The 23,455-nt window shown below is 42.5% G+C and overlaps 1 protein-coding gene across 1 annotated transcript in view; it reads left to right on the top strand.

The window, feature by feature from the left end:
• The window catches only part of RNF213 (ring finger protein 213), a 394,954-nt gene that overhangs the window by 220,819 nt on the left and 150,680 nt on the right, over positions 1-23,455 (top strand). The window contains exons 28-31 of the mRNA XM_073568003.1: positions 3,319-6,879; positions 8,793-8,929; positions 9,493-9,588; positions 10,621-10,739. Coding sequence (XP_073424104.1) covers positions 3,319-6,879; positions 8,793-8,929; positions 9,493-9,588; positions 10,621-10,739 — 3,913 coding nt within the window. The remainder of the gene's footprint in view (positions 1-3,318; positions 6,880-8,792; positions 8,930-9,492; positions 9,589-10,620; positions 10,740-23,455) is intronic.

Raw genomic sequence — 23,455 nt, 5'->3', positions numbered from 1 at the left:
TTGTCTGATGCAGTTGTTAGTAGGAAGGTTCTGCAGGCGGCGGTGGCGCAGCGGCTGACCTAAGCCCTTCCTGGTTTTTCGTTCCTTTATTGCTGTTCCCGCCCTTGGGACTGCTTTGGAACGTCCCATGGTAATCTGTGTCCCCCAATAAGGCGATAAAGAAAGATGGATTTTTGGTTCTTACCGTAAAATCTTTCTTGGAGCCTTCATTGGGGGACACAGCACCCTCCCTGTTTAAGTTGTACCGTGTTGGGTCTTTGAGTCCCTTGTTGGGTAGTACATATCTTTAGTGTTTTCGTTGCTCCTCCTACTGCTTTCTTACCAACTGAGGTACTTGGTGCCTGTCGGGGGGTGTATACTGCCGGGGAGGAGCTAATTTTCTTGTTTTGCATAGTGTCAGCCTCCTATCAGCAGCAGCAGCAGCATACACCCATGGTAATCTGTGTCCCCCAATGAAGGCTCCAAGAAAGAGATTTTACGGTAAGAACCAAAAATCCATCTTTTTACAATAAAAAGCGTCTTTTAGCGTGCGACAGCTGCCAAACATAAAAACCGCCACAAATAGTAAATCAAACCCCCCTTTATCACTCCCTTAGTTAGGGAAAAATAATAAAATTAAAAAAATGTATTTATTTCCATTTTCCCGTTAGGGTTAGGGCTAGGGTTAGAGGTGTGTTGGGGTTTCCACTGTTTGGGCACATCAGGTGCTCTCCAAACGCAACATGGCGTCTGATCACAATTCCAGCCAATTCTGCGTTGAAAAAGTCAAATGGTGCTCCTTCCCTTCCAAGCTCTGCTATGCGCCCAAACAATGGTTTACCTCCACATATGGGGTATCAGCCTACTCAGGACAAATTGCAAAACAACTTTTGGGGTCCAATTTCTCCTGTTACCCTTAGGAAAATAAAAAATTGGGGGCAAAAATATCATTTTTGTGGATAAAAATATGATTTTTTTATTTTCACGCCCGGACTTTATAAACTTCGGTGAAGCACTGGGGGGTTCAAAGTGCTCACCACACATCTAGATAAGTTCCTTAGGTGGTCTAGTTTCCAAAATGGGGTCACTTGTGGGGGGTTTCCACTGTTTAGGTACATCAGGGGCTCTCCAAAGGCAACATGACACCAGCAGACCATTCCATCAAAGTCTGCATTCCAAAACGTCACTACTTCCCTTCCAAGCCCCGACGTGTGCCCATACAGTAGTTTTCTCCCACATATGGGATATCAGGGTACTCAGGACAAATTGGACAACAACTTTTGGGGTCCAATTTTTCCTGTTACCCTTGGGTAAATAAAAAAATTGGGGACTAAAAGATCATGTTTGTGGAAATATGATTTTTTTTATTTTCACGCCCAGGCGTTATAAGCTTCTATGAAGCACTGGGGGGTTCAAAGTGCTCACCACACATCTAGATAAGTTCCTTAGGGGGTCTAGTTTCCAAAATGGTGTCATTTGTGGGGGGTTTCCACTGTTTTGGCACATCAGGGGCTTTCCAAACGCGGCATGGCGTCCAATCCCAATTCCAGCCAAAAAAGTCAAATGGCTCTGCTTCCCTTCTGAGCTCTGCCATGCGCCCAAATAGTGGTTTACCCCCACATATGGGGTATCAGCGTACTCAGGGCATTTTGCACGACAACTTTTGGGGTCCTGTTACTCTTGGAAAAATAAAAATTGAGGGTGAAAAGATCATTTTTGTGGAAAAAATATAATTTTTTTTAATTGTACGGCTGTACGTTATAAACTTTTGTGAAGTCCTTGTGGGTTCAAAGTTCTCACCACATATCTAGATAAGTTCCTTGGGGGGTCTAGTTTCCAAAATGGGGTCACTTGTGGGGGGTTTCCACTGTTTAGGTACATCAGGGGCTCTCCAAACGTGACATGGTGTCCGAACTGAATTCCAGCCAATTTTGCATTGAAAAGGTCAAACGGTGCTCCTTCCCTTCTGAGCCCTGCCATGCGCCGAAACAGTGGTTTCCCCCCCCCCCACATATCAGGTATCAGCGTACTCAGGACAAATTGCACAATAACTTTTGCAGTCTAATTCCTCCTGTTACCCTTAGTAAAATAAAAAAAATTGGACCTGAAGTAATTTTATTTGTGAAAAAACGATAAATGTTCATTTTTTTTTTAAACATTCAAAAAATTCCTGTGAAGCACCTGAAGGGTTAATAAACTTCTTGAATGTGGTTTTGAGCACCTTGAGGGGTGCAGTTTTTAGAATGGTGTCACTTTTGGGGATTTTCTATCATATAGACCCCTCAAAGTGACTTCAAATGTGATGTGGTCCGTAAAAATATAATGGCGTTGCAAAAATGAGAAATCGCTGGTCAACTTTTAACCCTTATAACGTCCTAACAAAAAAAGTGTTGGTTCCAAAATTGTGCAGATGTAAAGTAAACATGTGTGAAATGTTATTTATTAAGTTTTTTGTGTGCCATATCTCTGTGATTTAAGGGCATAAAAATTCAAAGTTGGAAAATTGTGAAATTTTCAACATTTTTGCCAAATTTCCGTTTTTTTCACAAATAAACGCAAGTTATTTCAATTAAATTTTACCACTAACATGAAGTACAATATGTCACGAGAAAACAATGTCAGAATCACCAGGATCCTTGGAAGCGTTTCAGTGTTATTACCTCATAAAGGAACAGTGGTCAGAATTGTAGAAATTGGCCTGGTCATGAACGTGCAAACCACTCTTGGGGGTAAAGGGGTTAAACGGACAAAAAAACAACAAGATATCAAGATATCATTTAATGATATTTAAAGACAAAATGTATCCTTTAAAGATATAAAAAGACAAAAAGCAAGATATCATTTAATGATATAAAAACACAAAAATTACTATATAAGAAAATACATTATATATAAATATAAAAAAGGTAAAGCAAAAGTCATCATCTAAAGATATAAAAAACAAAAACATACAAGATCTCAAACAGCATTTATCATATATACAAAAAGTAAAATTAATAAGATGCAAGGAAACCAATTTAGTTAGCTTCTATGATGATTTCCATTTGAGCTCCGCTCCTTTACATCTTATCCTGCCTTATACATCCATGGTGATCCTATCTTTTTTTTTTGTGCTTGTATGCTCTCGTAATTATGAGACCTCTAATTCCTAATTCTCCTATTGGTTATGGCTGTGCCTGGTACTGCAGTTAGTCAGATCCCTGTCTCCTTTCATTATTATCGTATTACTATCTTACCACTTGTAATGATTGGTTTTCTAATGGTTCATAGGAATTACAGTCTTAATGCTGTTTTGATTGTATTTTTCTTCTTACCTAATATATTTATTTCTGCACGCAGGCTCATCAAGTGATACAGTACAATCTAATTGACTACTTTTCCAAAATATCATGTTGTTCACCAAAAGAAGTACTGAAAAAATACACCGAAGACGTGGCAGATGACTGTGGGGATCCAGGAATGGATGTGAAGGAATTCCGTAGTGAATGTTTCCAGAGACCATACCAGTATTTAATACGTTTTAGCGAGGGGCAGAATCTTGACACATTTTCTTACGCTAATGGCAGTGTGGAAGGGAATCCAGCAAAATGTCTCCAGATATTCCTTATGTATTGTGGAATTATCGATCCTTCTTGGTCTGAACTCAGAAACTTTGCATGGTTTTTAAATGTCCAACTTAAAGATTGTGAATCTTCAGTTTTTTGTAACTTTGAGTTTGTTGGAGATACATTGTTAGGATTCAAACGCTTTGTGGTCGACTTTATGATAATCATGGCAAAAGATTTTGCAACACCGTCGTTGGAGATTGCAGATCAGAGTCCAGGAAGACAATCCATTGACCTTCGTGAGCTTAAGGAAAGAGACCTGGCTCCCTTTTTATTGCGTAAAAGGTGGGAGTCGGAATCACATCCCTATATCTTTTTTAATAATGATCGCATATCCATGACATTTATTGGATTCCACTTGCAACCAAACAATGCCGGAGGTGTAGATGCCATCAATCCCAAAGATAATACTGTAATTAAACAGAATGTAATGACCATGCAGCTATATACAGGGTTGACACTTCAAAGAGTGCCATTCAATATTGACTTTGACAAACTGCCCAGAGATGATAAAATCAGTAGATTATCCATGGTCCTAGGAATCGAATGGCCATTTGATCCTGATGAAACATATGAGCTTACTATGGACAACATTCTCAAGATTCTGGCCATTAAGATGAGATTTCGATGTGGGATTCCTGTTGTCATCATGGGAGAAACTGGTTGTGGAAAAACACGGCTAATTAAATTCTTATGCCATTTATGCAAGGGACTTGTTGATACAGAAAATATGAAGCTTGTAAAGGTCCATGGAGGTACCACGGCTGAGATGATTTCACAAAAAATATTAGAGGCTCAGAATATTGCAATTGTTAACAAAGACGATGGATGTGATACTGTGTTGTTTTTTGATGAAGCTAATACAACTGAGGCAATTAGTAGTATCAAAGAAGCGCTGTGTGATCGCACTGTAGATGGGGAGCCATTACTAGAGGACTCTGGATTACACATAATTGCAGCCTGCAACCCCTATCGGAAGCACACTGAAGAAATGATCAAACGCTTAGAAGCTGCCGGTCTGGGTTACAGAGTAACCGCAGATGAGACCAAAGAAAGACTCGGGTCCATTCCATTAAGACAGCTAGTTTACCGCGTACATGCTTTGCCTCCCAGCATGATGCCGCTCGTATGGGACTTTGGACAACTGAATAATGAAACAGAGAAGAAGTATATACAGCAAATTGTTCAGCGTTTAGCAAAACAGATTAAGCTCTTGACTAGTGATGTCCAGTTGTTAACAGATGTGCTCTCCACTTCTCAGACTTACATGAGGTGGAATAAGGACGAATGCAGCTTTGTCAGCTTAAGAGATGTTGAGCGTTGTGTGGAGGTCTTTAAGTGGTTCTATAACCATCAAGAAAAGCTGCTGACAAATCAGAAAAACATGGTAAAGGGTAGAGGAAACACCGCCTATAAAAAAGATAGAGTAGCCTGGTCACTTGTGCTAGCCGCTGGCGTGTGCTATCATGCATCTTTGGAAACAAAGGACTTATATAGAGAGGATATATCTGAACACTTCAACCAGCCATATGATGACCCAGATGCTATTTTACATGAAATAAGTGCAATTCAAGATCTCTTTTTGTCTGGTGTACATTTAAGAGACACCATTGCAAGAAACCTTGCTTTGAAGGAAAACTTATTTATGATGGTCATCTGCATTGAACTTAAAATCCCACTATTTCTTGTTGGAAAACCTGGAAGCTCGAAATCACTTGCGAAGACAATTGTTGCCGATGCCATGCAAGGCCAGGCAGCCCATACAGATCTGTATAAAGACATGAAACAGATCCACTTGGTATCTTTTCAGTGTAGCCCCCACTCAACACCAGAAGGCATAATTGGCACATTTAAGCACTGCGCCCGATTCCAGGAAGGGAAAAATTTAAAAGAGTATGTGTCTGTGGTTGTACTTGATGAGATAGGTCTTGCTGAAGACTCTGCCAAGATGCCTTTAAAGACACTTCATCCCTTGCTGGAAGATGGTTGCATTGATGATGAACCATTGCCGCACAAAAAGGTTGGGTTCATTGGTATCTCCAACTGGGCGCTAGATCCTGCAAAAATGAACAGAGGAATCTTTGTATCTCGTGGTGATCCCGACAAGGATGAACTCATTGAAAGTGCTTATGGAATCTGTTCGTCTGATAAACTGATTCTTAAGAAAGTCTCTAACTATTTCAAATACTTTGCAGAAGCTTATCAGCAAGTTTGCATGATTCAAAAAGAGCAGAAAAAAGAATTTTTTGGATTACGTGACTTTTACAGTCTGATAAAAATGGTATTTGCTTTTACCAAACAGTCTCACGAAGTCTTGACAGAGCAAGAAATTGCTCGGGCTGTCCTCCGGAATTTCAGTGGGAAAGATGATTTGAAAGCTTTGGACATTTTTATAGGAGATGAAAATAAACACCTGGGTGAAGCATACAATACAATAGATCTGGTGATGGAAAATATTAAAAGTGATAGTGAAGACTGCGAGTCTCGTTACCTCTTAATTTTGACCAAAAATTATGCAGCACTACAGATACTACAGCAGGCATTGATTAATGAGAACCAGTCACCTGAAATCATATTTGGTTCCAGCTTCCCAAAAGACCAAGAGTACACTCAGATTTGCCGAAATATCAACCGTGTAAAGATCTGTATGGAAACTGGTCAGATGGTCATTCTCCTCAATTTGCAAAATTTGTATGAAAGCCTTTATGATGCACTGAACCAATATTACGTTTACCTTGCTGGCCAGAAGTATGTAGACTTGGGCCTTGGTACCCATCGTGTAAAATGCAGAGTTCATCCAAAATTCAGACTGATAGTCATCGAAGAAAAAGATGTTGTGTACAAAGACTTTCCAATCCCACTGATCAACAGACTGGAAAAACATTATCTGGACATAAGCACGTATTTGAAAAAAGAGCAAAAAGCCATTGTTCAAGAGCTTGAGGCTTGGGTAAAAGAATTCACCAGTCCCAACGTAACCCATCTCATGGTAAAAGATCATGAATACAGCCCTTCTGATGTTTTTATTGGCTACCACTCAGACACATGTGCCTCGGTCGTTCTTCAAGTATTTGAAAATATGAATCAAGCACAGTCTGATCAACAAGATATGAAACATGTCAAGAGGAGGGCAAAAATTGTTTTGCTTTACTGTGCTACACCGGATGCTGTCCTCAGGTCAGGCAACCAAGAATTAATTGACGAGTACTTCAAGAAACAACATCATGTCTCCATATTAGACTTCCTTTTTTCACACACAACTTCTTTCTACGACAATCACGCCATTTTCACTGAGGTAATCTGTTTTATTTTTTCTTTATTAGTTTACCGTTTTGTTTTAACTAGCATTGTCTGCTTACTATGTTGTAATTAACAAGATTTATTCCCACCAATAAAACGATGGGTGATAACTTGTAGATGGCTAGAGGTTTGACAGTTGGGACACTCACCGATTCTGAGAAAGGAGCCCAGAATGGAATCATGGCCACATATACTGTAGGCGCCCCTAGTCAACTAATTCTCTGTGAAACTACCGGAGATGGCCAATAGCCTCTAGAGAACCATTGGGGCATTTCAGAGTCCTGATCTTGGGATCAGTAGGTGTCCCCAGCATTTGGACCCCCGCTGATCTGCAAGTTATCGATCTTTTGAAAAGATTACATCTTTTAATGATGGAAATAACTCTTTAAAGGGAACTGGTCAGCAGGTTTTTATATTCTAAATTAGTGTCGTCACATTACAGTATGTGAAATGATGATTATTACTTCCATACCTTTCTATTATACGGTTGCTCCGTGTAATCTATCTGTAAATCCTTATGCAAACGAGCTCGCAAGTGCAGTGACTTTGTGTTCTTTTCCCTCTCTTGACTTTGTGTTCTTTTGCCTCTCTCCGCCTTTCTCCTGCCAGTGATTGATAGGTCACATTTCCCTGTGACCTCCTCATCCAACCAACATCTCACGCAGGTGCCTTCATTCCCAGGGCCAGCTCATGCACAGTAATGTCCTGATGACATTATGAAAGCGAGACTATCCATGTGCACACGCACCGCTTCCAGGAATGACGTGGTCTCTGCAAGATATACATCTGCATGACCTGCTCCTCCCACCTGAGATGTCTCGCAGGCGCTGTCATTCTCTGGGTCAGCACACATACAGATGGATCGTCTGGTTCTCCCAACGTCATCAGGACATTATTGCACAAGCCCCCTGGAATGAATCCACTTGTATAAGGTGTCGGTCGGAGGAGCAGGTTGCAGAGAAGGGACGTCTCAATCACTGGCAAGAGGGTGGTGGGTGGGGAAAGACAGAGGGAGGCTGGAGAACTATAAATGCAGTCAACTCGCTGCACTTGCCACCTCTTTTGCACAAGAATTTTCTGATGGATTACAAGACAATGGAAACATGGACGTATAATATAAAGGTATGGAAGTAATCATCATTATGGGTACTTGATTGGGATGATATTACTTTGTGGTCTAAAAACCTGCTGATAAGTCACCTTAAGCAATTAGATACTTTTCATTGATCAGTTGTTGTGGAATGGATTGCAAATATTTCAGGATAAGGCCACAAGTAGCAACGGCCTTTCAACTAAGCTACTACCAAATTAAGGCAAGCATGCAATGCCTTATAATTTTGCTAGTCTTGGATTGCTTGTGTTTGAGTGTTTGGATTTTGAAAACTTATTTCCATTTCTAGTATTTTCTTTTTCACAAATCTGCTCCTAACATTTAAAGGCATTATCCAACCCCGTCTCAATTTGAGTGTTTGGCCTTGATGAAATAAAAACACTTTTACTCACCTCCTTCACCGGCATTAATCCAGCGGTGTTGGCACTCGCATTCCCATGGCTTACTTGAGTTTAGGACCTGTGAGTCCAGCTCCCTGGCGTTACTTTCCCCGCCTTCAGACGTACACGTAATTAAATGGAAGTGAGAGCTGCGGCTGTTAGTTACTTATACGTCTGAAGGCTGGGACAGTGACACCAGCGGTGTTTGGGCACAGGGTTCGCGTGTCATTACCACCTCGCATAAGCCTTAGGAATGCGAGTGCCAACATTGCTAAAATGGCGCTGGCACCAGAGGTGAGTATAAACTTTATTTTGATGGAGCCAAATGTAGGGAATGAGAAAGGCTTGTCAAAGTAGTGGACAACTCCTTTAAACAAAAATAAGGTATGATTTAAACTGTGACTCTTTCTATTTTAGATCACAACATTTTCGCGCCTTCTTACCTCTGCTGACAAAAAGATTTTAGAAGCCGAGTTGCTAAAAGATATCAGCAACATTGAAATTTTATCCATTCAACAGTTTGACACCGAATTCTCATTCTTGAAAAAAATTCGGTAAGTTGTGACATAATTTGATAATTGGTCCTTTGAGTTACTAAGAGCTCAATATTTTGCTTAATCTCAGACTTGTTCAGATGCTTTAAAGGTAGTCTGTCAGCAAGTTTTCACTATGTAATCTGAGAGCAGCATGATATAAGGACAGAGTCCCTGATTTTAGTGATATGTCACTTACTAGGATGTATGTTGGTGTTTCAATAAGTCAGCATTTTAACAGCAGGAGATTATCACTACAGGACTAGTTATCTCGTGCCTCCTTGTCAACTGCTCTGTGTAATGAAAGATTTTTCATTTTTATATGTATATTCTTTTAATATTTAATATTCTTGTGGATATTTGGTCAGTTTCCTTTAGCCTAACATATGAAAATGTGTGTGGTTAGTCAGGTTGTTTGGAGAGGGAACAGGTTCCGATTCGTACTGCTTTCCTTTTAAAGCAATTCTAAGTGAGGGGAGAGAATCACCATAAAAAGCTCTGATATATCAGCATGTGCTACTTATGGCACTGAAATCTCTTTTTGATTTTGGTGCACTTATTACTGTATGTTTTCTTCTTTTTAGAACTTTCCTAGAATCTTCATCCGGCAATGTAATACTGATTATACAAACTGATTTTGAAGAAGGTTCTCAGGGAGCAAATCTTGTGGCATCAGCGAAGTAAGTTGATAAAATACTTGTCTCCAATAATAAAGATGTTTTAAAATTTCCTGGTGCTTCTGTATAGGGATTTTTCACTCCACTGCCCCTTGTTAGTTTTTTTTTTTTATTGTTCATCAGTCCAGCATATTTTATTTTTTTTTTTAGGTTCACCAAAAATATTATTGTGCTTATGTATGTAATCTGAGCCTGCATTATTGCTAGCAGATGATGGCCATGTTGTTCAGCCATCATCTGCCTTTAAAAGCAGCAAGTGGAGCTGACACCTTCCTGATGATAGATGTTGGAATATGTCGCCAACTTGTTAATTCTATGCATAGAAGACTTAGTGCTGCCCTTAAAAATCATGGAGGTCATGCAAAATGCTAGATGTAGTTTTTAGAGCTCGGTTCACACAAGTATATAACATGGCCGAATGCTGTCAGATGTTTTGTCTGATTGCATGCGGCCCGATGTTTTACTACGGGGCAGTGTCAACCAGTGCTTTTTTTTATCAGGCTGATTCGGCATGAGTAAACAATCGCAGTATGCTGCGAGTGCATGTGATAATTATCAGACCGTGCACATCCATACAAATCTATGGATGCAAAGAAATCATCGGACTACACTCACATGTAAGAGAATCGTATCACACAAAGCTGACACTCGGCTCATCTCTGGATTTTTTTGATCCTAGTTGTCAACATGAGCATCCCGATTTTCTCAAATGAGAGAATCTATGGCCATTTGAGGGTAGCCTTAATGTGAGGTGTATTATTTTTGCATCAATTAATGAGTAAATCTGAAGATTTTGAAAAAAAAAAAATGTTCTGTGAAACTCAGTGTTTTCAACATTTTGAAAATTGTTCTTGTCATCCGTGAGATAGTGATCAAACGCTTAAGTGATTTATTCTAAGCACGGTATATGTGAATATGTATATATAGCCGTTTCTGGAGGAAAAAAAAGTTTGGGACAACACTTTTTAAGAAAACAATACATCATGTTAGATGACACGATTTGTTCACAATCTTTCTATGATTCTCTGCCCTCAGGTACTCTGCTGTGAACGAAATCAACAAGTTAAAGCTCAATGATAAATGTGTCTTTGTCTACTTTATAACCAAGCTCCCGAGAATCAAAGGTGGAACATCGTATGTGGGTTTCCGTGGAGGTAAGATATATTTACATGGGGCAAAACTGTGTGTTTTTGACATTAGTCATGGTGAGACCCAGATCCACACAGTCCTTACACTTGCCAAGTCATCATGTGACATCAAGCTATTTTTGCGCACAGGTCATATTATTCAGAATAGGATCCACACTTTGTGGTTGGACATCTGCCTCAGTATCTCTACAGTCTAGTTGTTTCGTACTTGGAAAATCTCTGCAAATTGGCCTGATTTTTTAAAATACACTATATTCAGGGGTGTTATGTCATGATGTGACTGTGGGGTAGCAAGGATTGTGGAAACTAGTTTAGCTCCTCAAAGTAAAGGGACCAGAGACTAGGCTATCCCCAAGATTACCCCTGATGGTGGTGATTCCTGGGTCTTGTACCTCGCTATTCTCCTATATCGAACTAATCTGATCCCGTTCCCCTCACCCATGGAAAAGGGGGCGGAAGTGAATGGGTTAACACAGAAAAGACTGAAAGCTGAAAACAGAAGCTCAGTCACAGAGAAACCCACACAGGAATAAACACTAGGGATGAAGATTAAGAGCCAATGAGGCAAAGAAACTATATGAAACACCAAAGGGAAAGGGAAAGATTTTCACCAAAAAACGCACACCACTATTACAGCGCAAACACCGGAAATTCCTGGATATCTCACGACCAGGTGTAGACAAGCTATAGCTGGAACTTCCTGAATAGTATAGCAATCATATATAGCGGAAGGTAATACGTGAGTTAACTCTTGGTAACCTGTCTAGGAGCTACAAGTTTTTGTGTCGACCCCCAAGTCTCCCTGCGTTGCTTACATCCTTTAGTGAAGTTACAAGGAAGAGTGCCAGAACCTAAAGATTCAAAAGATTCATAGACACCGCCATGGCAATCGGCGATGTTTGTGAAAACCTCCTGATGTAGCCAGTGGAGGGTTCTTTTAGGCAGCTGGCCAGCCATACATATATCTTGGGGGCTGTATCACACCACGCTGTCGTCCCTGTACGAGAACCATTATGTAAAATAATAATTTTCCCATTTAAGGCAAAACAACGATCACTCACTAGCCTAAAAATTTTTGTTCCTTTGTGTATCAACTATGTAATATCTGTTACAAAATGTAACATTTGTATGTTGCCTTTTCAATAATGGCTGATCAAATATAATGTGCAAGACCTTTAAGGAGGGTTCAATAAATATTTCGCAAATAAAGCTTAATTATATAGTGAAAGGATAAGCATTTTTCAATTAAACTTTCTGTATTGCGTAATCTAAATTTTCTGCTTCCTCCAGGTCATGTGATGATCACACAGGTGTATGGTTATAATACAGTTATCAAACGTCTGTATTATAATGACCCTTGTATAATTGTCACATGTTCAAAACAGATTTCCTGCGCTTTTGGAAAAATATTATATTATATAGGTATAAGAAATGTAGAGTTGTACCCTTTCCTCAGAAATTAAGCTTTTCAGTTTTAGCTTTTTAGTTTTTATTTTGTGGCAGACACAAACTGTTTTCAGATCTGCTCCATTTTTTATCATTGTCAGTTTTTTTTTCCTTTTTACAATTTTTTTTTTGTATTTTTATAGGTAGTGTGGCTGTCCTCCACTTTTTTCCTCTAAAGTTCAGGAAGGCCATAGCTTACACTCCTCTGTTTCTTGACAATAATTCTTAGCTGCCTCTTTAGCGGGGTGTCTGTGGGTGTCCAATAAATGTGTGAGGCACCGAGGGAGTGACCTTAATTGCGCCCATAAAACGCCAGATTGGTGAATATCATGTTTGGTCTCACAGTGATAAAGATCCCTAGTGTGGTTAACAAGTCCTTTAACCTTGCTTTGGTAAGGAATTTGCTCTTGAATCATGTCTCTTTAAATAGGTATTGCTCATTATCCACATTCACTAGACTTTCTCAGACTGGGGCGAGTCTCTGGAGTTTAGGCCATAACAGATTTGTCCTATTTTTAAGTCTAGAACCGCATAGGCTCTTACTTGGTAACACTGTTGCCTTGTAGCATTAGTGTCTGTGTTTGAATCCAACAAAAGGTTCGGAGCCTGTGACTTTATCCCTCTCTTCAGGGCCTCTCACAGATCCTCTTCTGCACTCTCAGAATGATTTCAGGATAGAGCCAAAGTGGGCTGCGGATGTAATCTTTCTGCTTGATCCAAATTCTGGGGGGACACCTCTAATTCTCTTACGTTTGACTACAATTCCAAGCTGGCCTTGGACACACATTCGGGCAGTGAGGGACACCCTCCATGCTAGAACAGGTCCTTGCTCCTTGGGGTGGAGGAGGATTGTCACCAGGGACGTTGTGCTTCAACCTGACGCAGAATTGATCAGTGACCAAGTGGATAATAGTTTGACTACTGCAGCCCCTCAATAATTCCGTCTAGATTTCTCCACTCCGTGATAGCCCACCTCCAAATTTCTCTGTAGTGAGTCCTCACACTAGGCAGCCAGTGAAACTGCTCTAGAGATTGCTACCCACTGCTCTGTTCATGGACCCTGTTTCCAAGAAGACCTTTTGTAATAAGCGAGCATTTAGAAGTGATCACCTAGGAAGAAATTAGGTAAAAAGTGTACTATGTTTCCTCGGTACTGCAGGGAAAACGGCAAACCTGGCCTTTCTGGAATTTTCATTGCTTGATATTATTCTACTTTTATCTAGGCGTCTTTCGTTTTCTTTTATTTTGGTGGACCCTTATGGCATAACTGTGGCAAGATCTCTAGACCATCTACCTCCAGGAGCTGCTCAGCATGAGGAGGGGTTAAAGGGAACCTGTCACCCCCCCCCAGCGCGTTTTTAACTAAAAGAGCCACCTTCAGCAGCACTAAGGCTGCATTCTGTGAAGGTGGCTCTTCAGTTTCTGACCCCCAGTAATGCCGAAATATTAACTTTTATAAATAGGTCCTCATACCTGCATTCTGTCCCATAGGTATGGAGTCTCCCCCTGAAGCAGCCGCCTCCCCGCCGTCAATCATGTCTCTGTAGCGTCTGGGCCCCGCCTCCCATAGCCGTCCATCATGCCCATGTGCTGCCATCTGTACCCCGCCTCCCATAGCCGTCAATCATGCCCCTGCTCTGCCGTCTGTGTGTTCACACAGGATGCATTGTGGTTATCACTGGGTTAATAGTGTGGACGATACTAATAGGCTTTAAGCCAGATGCTCTGCATCTCCTGTGTGTGAATAACGCTGCTTACAGATTATTATCTTTTGTGCACTAATATACCAAACAACCACCCCCTCCATGGATTGGTAGGTTGAGAGTGGTTGTTTCATCTGTATTGCTGCACCTGTGTTGCTGCCATCTTTAATCGGGCCCACTGCACCCTGATAGTGCATTTGTTTGGAGGCCTTGTCAGGTAAGTTTCTCTGCCTTTTTTCTGGTGTTTTTACTCATGTCGGACTTCCACTTCTCAGGTTGGAGAGGATAGTTTTCCAAATATACCTCTGAGCCTCTGATCCCAGGTACAGTGTCACCTCCAGATTGTTCTCTCATAAATGGGAGTCTCTTTTTTTTTTTTTTTTGTACATATCTCCCTCTGGTTCCCCTCTACCAGTGGGTCACCCAGCTTTAGGTCCTACTCGACCCCCATCCCATCCCACCTCCTCCCCAACCTCACCACCACATTTATCCCATCCCTAACCCACCTCTTCAACCTATCTCTAACATCCGGTACCTTCCCTTTTGCTTTCAAACATGCCATAATCACGCCTATAAACCAACCCTCGACCCAACCGCTATGTCCAGCTATCGCCCAATATAGTTGCTTCCATTCGCTTCCAAACTCCTGGAACAGCACGTCCACGCTGAACTTTCCTCCCACCTATCATCTAACTTGCTGTTTGACAAGCTTCAATCTGGTTTCTGCCCCCATCACTCCACTGAGACAGCTGTTATGAGTTCATTTTCTCCTGCACCTCTGATGTCTGAGGAACTTCCTCTGCTGGTGAAAGGAGGTGGTGAAAGTGATCTGGATGGGAAGAACCTATCATCAGACCAGATAGAAGATGATTGGACGTCCGGAATTACTGAGTGGATATAAGTCAGCCGACGCCCTGCAGGGTTGCTGGTGATCCTTTCAGCTCTGAGCGCTTGTATCCAGTTCAAGTTTCTGTCTGCTAAAAGCTAAGTGTTGCTCTGCTATCTTCCCTTGAGATATTGTCTGCTTACTTAGTGTTTGTTTTCAGCCTGCCCTGGTTTGGACGGGCTGGACTCCATTTTTGTCACTGATCAGTAGATCTTTTTGCTCTGTCTTCAGAGTATACCTGAGTGCTGATATAGTGATTTTGAAGTCTAGAGACTTCAGGGCCTTTTTCTATCAGACGTGTTGGACATGATTTTGATAGGGTTTTTTGCGGATCGCAGCCAGCATCTTTTCTGTCCTATCTAGTTAGATGGGCCCCATCGTTTGCTCAGCCTGTCTTTCTGTCTGTGTTTGTGTTTCATCTGTTTTCACCGACAATACATGTTGGGAGCTGTCTATTGCTTTGGGGTCTGCTCTGGGGCAGTTTAGATTTCCCCTTTCTTTCTTTAGGCTTATGTAGTCCTCCGGCTGTGACGAGGGGCCTAGGGCATCGTAGGAGCCCCCCACGGCTACTGTTAGTTGTGTGTACAGGATTAGGGGTCTGCAATCCGCTAGTTACCAACCTCTCTGGTTTTCTGGACTTAGCCTTTGTTTTTGTTTTTTCCTCCTCCGGTGACTCAATCATAACAGAATCACCAGCCTTACCGCAGATTCTAGGGTACTCAATAGCAGGAAGGAATTGTAAAAAAAAAAAAAAAGGTGTCAGAATTTTTTGTGTATATTTTTTCCTCTATTTCTGTGAGGTCGTAGGGGGAATTTTTTCTCAATGGAGATTGAGCAATTGTCTGATCGTGTGGAGCAGCTTACTGCTGAAGTGCGGGGAATTTCCGCCTATCTTGCTCATTCACATGCTGCTGAACCAAAGATCCCTACTCCTGATGTGTTTTTTGGGGATCGGTCTAAATTTTTGAATTTTAAGAATAATTGTAAATTATTTTTTGCTTTGAGGCCTAACTCATCAGGGAGCTTTGCGCAGCAGGTTAGAATTGTCATCTCTTTGCTGCGCGGCGATCCCCAGTATTGGGCGTTTTCTTTGAAACCTGATGATCCTATCCTGACTAATGTGGCTGCATTTTTCCAAGCCTTGGGGTTGTTGTATGATGAACCTAATGCTATTGATCAGGCTGAAAAGGCCCTGTTGGCATTGAGCCAGGGTCGGGATTCTGCAGAGTTGTACTGTCAAAAATTCCGATAGTGGGCGGTCCTTACTACCTGGAATGATGGTGCTTTGGCAGCCCTCTTTCGGAAGGGTTTGTCAGAAACCGTAAAAGATACCATGGTGGGATTTCCTGTTCCCTCCGGTCTTGACAATTCTATGTCATTAGCCATTCAGGTTGATCGGCGTTTGCGTGAACGCAGAACCGCACGAGAGGTGTTGCCACCTGTTGAACAAATGTCTGAACCTATGCAATGTGATAGAGTTTTGTCTAGGGGGCAACGTCAGGAGTTTAGAAGGCATAATAAGCTGTGTTTTTTTTTGTGGAGATTAGAGTTGAGCGACTTTGGTCGGATCGGGTTTCGTGAAACCCGAATGAAACAAAATAAGTTTCAGATGAAACTCGTCCGACTAGAGCAAAACAATGTCGGAGTTTCATCCGAAACCCGACCCCAATGCAAGTCAATGGGAAATAAAAGTCGGACGAAACTCCGACTTTTTTTGCTCTAGTCGGACGAGTTTCATCTGAAACTTATTTTGTTTCATTCGGGTTTCACGAAACCCGATCCGACCAAAGTCGCTCAACTCTAGTGGAGATGCCTCTCATATGATTTCTGTCTGCCCTAAACGAGAGAAACGTTTTGCACATACATTTGATGTGGGTGGTGTTCAACCTAAGTTTCTTCTGGCAATTACTCTGATCTGCTCCTTGTCCACATTTTCCGCCAAGGCCTTTGTGGATTCCGGAGCTGCTCTGAACCTGATGGACTTGGATTTTGCTAAACGTTGTGGGTTTCCTATGACACCTCTGCGAACACCTATCCCTTTGAGGGGTATTGCTGCTACTCCTTTGGCGAGGAATAAACCTCAGTTTTGGACTCAGGTGATAATGCGGGTCGCCCCAGACCATCAAGAAAATTGCAGATTTTTGGTGTTGCATAATTTGCATGATACCATTGTTTTGGGGTTTCCCTGGTTGCAAATCCATAATCCAGTTTTAGATTGGAAATCTTTGTCTGTGGTGAGTTGGGGTTGTTGGTGCGCCCTTAGCGACGCTCCTGTTTTCTCCACCTCTCCCCAGTCGTATGATGTTCCTGACTATTTGGCTGATATTTATGATGTATTTAGTGAGAATGAGTCTGCATCTTTGCCTCCTCATAGGAGTTATGACTGTGCAGTTGAGCTGAGCCCTGGGTGTAAGTTTCCCAAGGGTCGACTTTTCAATTTGTCTGTACCCGAGCACGAGGCTATGCGATCCTATATTAAGGAGGCGTTGGAGAAGGGTCATATTAGACCATCCTCTTCGCCCTTAGGTGCTGGTTTTTTTTTTTTTGTGGCCAAGAAAGATGGTTCATTGAGGCCTTGTATTGACTATCGTTCCCTCAACAAGATTACTGTTAAATATCAGTATCCGTTACCCCTGATTTCTGATCTATTCTCCAGAGTTAAAGGTGCTTGCTGGTTTAACAAGCTTGACCTCAGGGGGGCGTATAATCTTATTCGCATTAAGAATGGGGATGAATGGAAGACGGCGTTTAATACTCCGGAGGGACATTTTGAGTACCTGGTGATGCCTTTTGGGCTCACTAATGCCCCTTCTGTCTTCCAATCCTTCATGAATGACATTTTCCGGGACTTTGTGGATAAGTTTTTGATCATCTATCTGGATGATATTTTGATTTTTTCCAGGGATTGGGATTCTCATGTGGAACATGTTCGGACTGTGTTCTGGATTTTGAGGGAGAATTCCCTGTAAGTCAAGGGATCGAAATGCCTTTTTGGGGTACAGAGGATTTCATTTTTGGGATTTATTTTGTCTCCGTCAACTATTGAAATGGATCCGGCCAAGGTACAGCCCATTTACGATTGGGTTCAGCCCACTTCTTTGAAGGCCCTCCAGAAGTTTTTGGGTTTTGCTAATTTTTATCGTAAATTTATAGCTAATTTTTCTGGTATTGCCAAACCATTGACTGATTTGACTAAGAAGGGTGCTGATGTGCTGAATTGGTCTCCGGAGGCTGTTTCTTCCTTTCAGGAGCTGAAGCGAAGGTTCACTTCTGCTCTGGTTTTGCGGCAACCTGATGTCTCACTCCCGTTTCAGGTAGAGGTGGACGCTTCTGAGATTGGTGCAGGAGCTGTTTTGTCCCAAAAAGATACTGTAACATCTAAGATGAATCCCTGTGCTTTCTTTTCCCGAAAGTTCTCTCCATCTGAACGTAACTATGATGTGGGGAATCGGGAACTGTTAGCCATGAAATGGGCATTTGAGGAGTGGAGACATTGGTTGGAGGGAGCTAGGCATCAAGTCGTGGTCCTTACTGACCACAAGAATTTGATCTACGTTGAGTCGGCCAAACGCTTGAATCCTAGACAGGCTAGGTGGGCCTTGTTTTTCACACGTTTTGATTTTGTGGTATCTTTTCTTCCGGGCACTAAGAATGTCAAGGCTGACGCTCTCTCTAGGAGTTTCTTTGCTGATTCTCCTGTTGTGACCAAGCCTGCTACCATCTTGGGTGAGGGGGTGGTTTTTTCTGCCATCTCGCCCGATTTGAGACGTGCTCTGGAAGAGTTTCAGGAGGACAAACCTGAGCATTGTCCCATTGGAAAATTGTATGTTCATGACCAGTGGAGGAAGAGAGTGATGTCTGAGGTTCATTGCTCCGCATTGGCTGGTCATCCAGGTATTTTTGGTACTAGAGATTTGGTGAGTCGGTCTTTTTGGTGGCCCGCCTTGTCTCGTGATGTCAGGAATTTTGTGCAGTCCTGTGGGACGTGCTCCCGGTCTAAACCTTGTTCTCGCTCCGGTGGGTTGTTGATGCCTTTGCCGGTGCCCAGGAGGCCATGGACCCATATTTCAATGGATTTTTTCTCTGATATGCCTGTATCTCAGAGAATGACTGTTATTTGGGTGATTTGTGATAGATTCTCTAAGATGGTCCATCATGTACCACTCTCTAAGTTGCCATCTTCTTCAGAGTTGGTGCCCTTGTTTTTGCAACAGGTGGTTCGCTTGCACGGGATTCCAGAGAACATTGTATCTGACAGAGAAGTTCAGTTTGTTTCTAGATTTTGGAGGACTTTCTGTTCCAAGCTGGGAATTCAGCTGTCCTTCTCCTCTGTGTTTCACCCTCAGACCAATGGGCAGACGGAGAGAACAAACCAGACTTTGGAGTCGTATTTGAGATGTTTTATTTCTGCTGATCAGGATGATTGGGTTTCATTTTTGCCCTTGGCCGAATTTGCTTTAAATAATAGAGCTAGTTCGGCCACTTTGATGTCACCTTTTTTTTGTAACTTTGGGTTTCATCCTCGATTCTCTTCAGGGCAGGTGGAGCCTTCTGCCTGCCCAGGTGTTGACACTGTGGTGGAGAGAATGCACCAGATCTGGGACCAAGTGGTGGATAAGTTGTCTCTCTCCCAGGAAAGGGCCCAGCGGTTTTCCAACCGGCATAGGACCATTGGTCCCCGGTTTAAGGTGGGTGATATGGTTTGGTTGTCATCAAAGAATATCTCTATGAATGTGGCTTCTCCAAAGTTTAAACCTAGATTTATTGGACCTTATAAGATTTTGGAGATTCTTAATCCAGTCTCTTTTCGATTGGCTCTTCCTGCTACATTCAAGATCCATAACGTGTTTCATAAGTCTCTGTTAAAGAGGTTTGATGAGCCTGTAGTTCCTGTGGTGGCACCTCCTGACCCTGTATTGGTTAAAGGTAATGTGGAATATGAGGTTGAGAAGATACTGGATTCTCGTCTGGCTAGATGGAGACTTCAGTATTTGGTTAAATGGAAGGGTTATGGCCAGGAGGATAATTCTTCGGTCCCTGCATCCGATATTCATGCCGAAAGGTTGGTTCTTGCTTTTCATCGGACCCATCCTGGTCGCCCTGGTGGCGCGGATGAGGGTTCGGTGACCCCTCCTCAAGGGGGAGGTACTGTTATGAGTTCATTTTCTCCTGCACCTCTGATGTCTGAGGAACTTCCTCTGCTGGTGAAAGGAGGTGTTGAAAGTGATCTGGATGGGAAGAACCTATCATCAGACCAGATAGAAGATGATTGGACATCCGGAATTACTGAGTGGATATAAGTCAGCCGACGCCCTGCAGGGTTGCTGGTGATCCTTTCAGCTCTGAGCGCTTGTATCTAGTTCAAGTTTCTGTCTGCTAAAAGCTAAGTGTTGCTCTGCTATTTTCCCTTGAGATATTGTCTGCTTACTTAGTGTTTGTTTTCAGCCTGCCCTGGTTTGGACGGGCTGGACTCCATTTTTGTCACTTATCAGTAGATCTTTTTGCTCTGTCTTCAGAGTATACCTGAGTGCTGATATAGTATAAAAAACTCTAGGAAAAAGCGCGCAATAGGGTCTTATCCGGGTGATTAATGAGCGTAATAAAAGAGATTTACTCACCCTCTCCAGGAGAGATTAAAGCACATAAATCAGTTGTCAGCCTGCTGCACGTCCGAAGGTCCACGCCGTGACCGCAAATATAAATCCTTGTGGAATGAAATTCTCGGACTTAAGTGCGCTGCTTGACAAAGTATGATGTCCAGATTATATAGAAAGTTTAATAGTTTATTTCCCAACGCGTTTCAAAGTATATCATACTTCTTCCTCAGGGGATGACATAAGTCCTAGACTTATGTCATCCCCTGAGGAAGAAGTATGATATACTTTGAAACGCGTTGGGAAATAAACTATTAAACTTTCTATATAATCTGGACATCATACTTTGTCAAGCAGCGCACTTAAGTCCGAGAATTTTATTCCACAAGGATTTATGAGTACTGATAGTGATTTTGAAGTCTAGAGACTTCAGGGCCTTTTTCTATCAGACGTGTTGGACATGATTTTATAGGGTTTTTTGCGGATCGCAGCCAGCATCTTTTCTGTCCTATCTAGTTAGATGGGCCCCATCGTTTGCTCAGCCTGTCTTTCTGTCTGTGTTTGTGTTTCATCTGTTTTCACCGACAATACATGTTGGGGGCTGTCTATTGCTTTGGGGTCTGCTCTGGGGCAGTTTAGATTTCCCCTTTCTTTCGTTAGGCTTATGTAGTCCTCCGGCTGTGACGAGGGGCCTAGGGCATCGTAGGAGCCCCCCACGGCTACTGTTAGTAGTGGTGTACAGGATTAGGGGTCTGCAATCCGCTAGTTACCAACATCTCTGGTTTTCTGGACTTAGCCTTTGTTTTTGTTTTTTCCTCCTCCGGTGACTCAATCATAACAGACAGCCCTGACCAAAATTACTAACGACCTACTTACAGCCAAAGCAAAAGGACAATACCTCTATACTCCTGCTTCTAGACCTGTCCTCTGCATTTGACACAGTTGACCACTGCCTCCTACTACAAATCCTCTCCTCCTTCGGCATCAAAGGCCTTGCCCTATCCTGGATCTCCTCATACCTTTCCAACCGCACATTCAGTGTCTCCCACTCCCACACCACCTCCTCATCCCACCCTCTCTCTTTTGGAGTCCCCCAAGGCTCTGTTTTAGGACCCCTACTCTTCTCAATCTATACACTTGGTCTGGGGCAACTCATAAAGTCCCACGGATTCCACTACCACCTTTATGCTGATGACACTCAGATCTACCTCTCTGGCCCAGACATCAACTCTCTGTCCAGAATCCCAGAGTGTCTATCAGCCATAGCCTCCTTCTCCTCTCGCTTCCTCAAACTCAATGTAGACAAATCTGAACTCATCATCTTTCCTCCATCTCACAGATCTTCCTTACCCGACCTAGCTATAACAATTAATGACATCACGCTTTCCCCAGTCCCGGAAGTCCGCTGCCTCGGAGTAACCTTTGACTCTGCCCTGTCCTTCAAACAGCACATCCAAGCCCTTTCTACCTCCTGTCGCCTCCAGCTCAAAAATATTTCTAGAATCCGTCCTTTCCTCAACCCTCAATCTACTAAAATGCTTGTGCACGTCCTCCTCATCTCCTGCCTCAACTACTGCAACATCCTTTTCTGTGGTCTCCCTGCTAACACCCTCGCACCGCTCCAGTCCATCCTTAACTCTGCACCCGACTAATTCATCTCTCTCCTCGCTACTCCTCCGCTTCTCCCCTCTGCACACCTCACTGGCTCCCATTCCCTCAGCGTATCCAGTTCAAATTACTAATACTGAGCTACAAGGCCATCTATAACCTGTCTCCCCCATATGTCTCTGATCTAATCTCCCGATACCTTCCCTCACGTAATCTCCGGTCCTCCCAAGACCTCCTTCTCTCCTCCACACTTATTCGCTCCTCACCCAACCGCCTCCACGACTTCTCCCAAATAGCCCCTATTCTCTGGAATTCTTTGCCCCAACAAGTCCGACTATCAACCACACTTGGATCCTTCAGACAGAACCTGAAAACCCACCTCTTCAAGAAAGCCTACAGCCTGCAATGACCCCGCTACCTCCTTCTCTCTCACCACTACCAGTGATATCACCTCAACCAACACCGGAACTGCTGCAACCCACCAACCTACTGTCTCCTTCCCCACCATCCTGTAGCATGTAAGCCCGAAAGGGCAGGGTCCTCTCTCCCCTCTGTATCAGTCTGTCATTGTTAGTTTGTTTACTGTAAGTGATATCTGTAATTTGTATGTAACCCCTTCTCATGTACAGCACCATGGAATCAATGGTGCTATATAAATAAATAATAATAATAAATAATGTAGTAGTTTACCCACACTTCGATGAAATTACTGGGAGAACCTTCTGACGACTTTGTAGCCAGTTGAGATTTTCTGGGTACAGTGTTTTCACAGTTTGCATCGCCAGGTTGCACATTTAGGCTGCATATTGTTTCATGCGAGTACCACTACATCCAGGAAAGTGGTCTCTTCCTCTGGAAATCTCACTTCATTTTTGTATTACATTTTGCTTTAATGCCAGCCTATCCACCATGTCTCTATACAGTCAAAGTGCCCAGTCTAGTCATTTCATAGGAAGAGCCCTTTTTCTTCCCTTCTCTCCGCTCCTTTGAGCTTTGGACTAATCTCACCAATGTTAGGCTTCCGACCCTGTTGTTCCAGTCACTACTTATCCTCTTCCTTTTCCAACCCTTTTTTTGAGGTACACTATTCCTCACCTCCTTATCTATGCTACTTTTTCCATTGTGGCTGTGGAGACTATCTGAAATCCAAGGAACTTATGCAGCCTAAATATGCTTAAGGCCCATAAGCCTTAGTTTCTTAGGGATTCTCTCTGGTTGTTGGTAAGAGCATCCAAGATTGAATCTCTTTAGAATGTTTTACTGTTAAGAACTTGTTTTCCAGCGAAGTTATAAGGCTGACATCATCTCTCTTTTCACACAGATTTTCTGACATCTACACCATCTTTCAATATTGTTGACCATTTGCAAGCAGGCCTCAGAGGATAACCCTTGAGGATCATTTTGCCAAGGTCTTATGGAATCTTGGCTTCTCACTCTGTTCTACTTGCATTTTTTTTAACTACTCTGTGGTTTTTGTTTTTAGAG

The sequence above is a fragment of the Dendrobates tinctorius genome, unplaced genomic scaffold, assembly GCF_039654945.1.
Source record: "Dendrobates tinctorius isolate UK_male_01 unplaced genomic scaffold, ASM3965494v1 ptg000020l, whole genome shotgun sequence".
Taxonomy (NCBI): Eukaryota; Metazoa; Chordata; class Amphibia; order Anura; family Dendrobatidae; genus Dendrobates; species Dendrobates tinctorius.
Note: the sequence above shows the minus strand (reverse complement) of the source record. Positions and strands in the feature narration are given on the sequence as shown.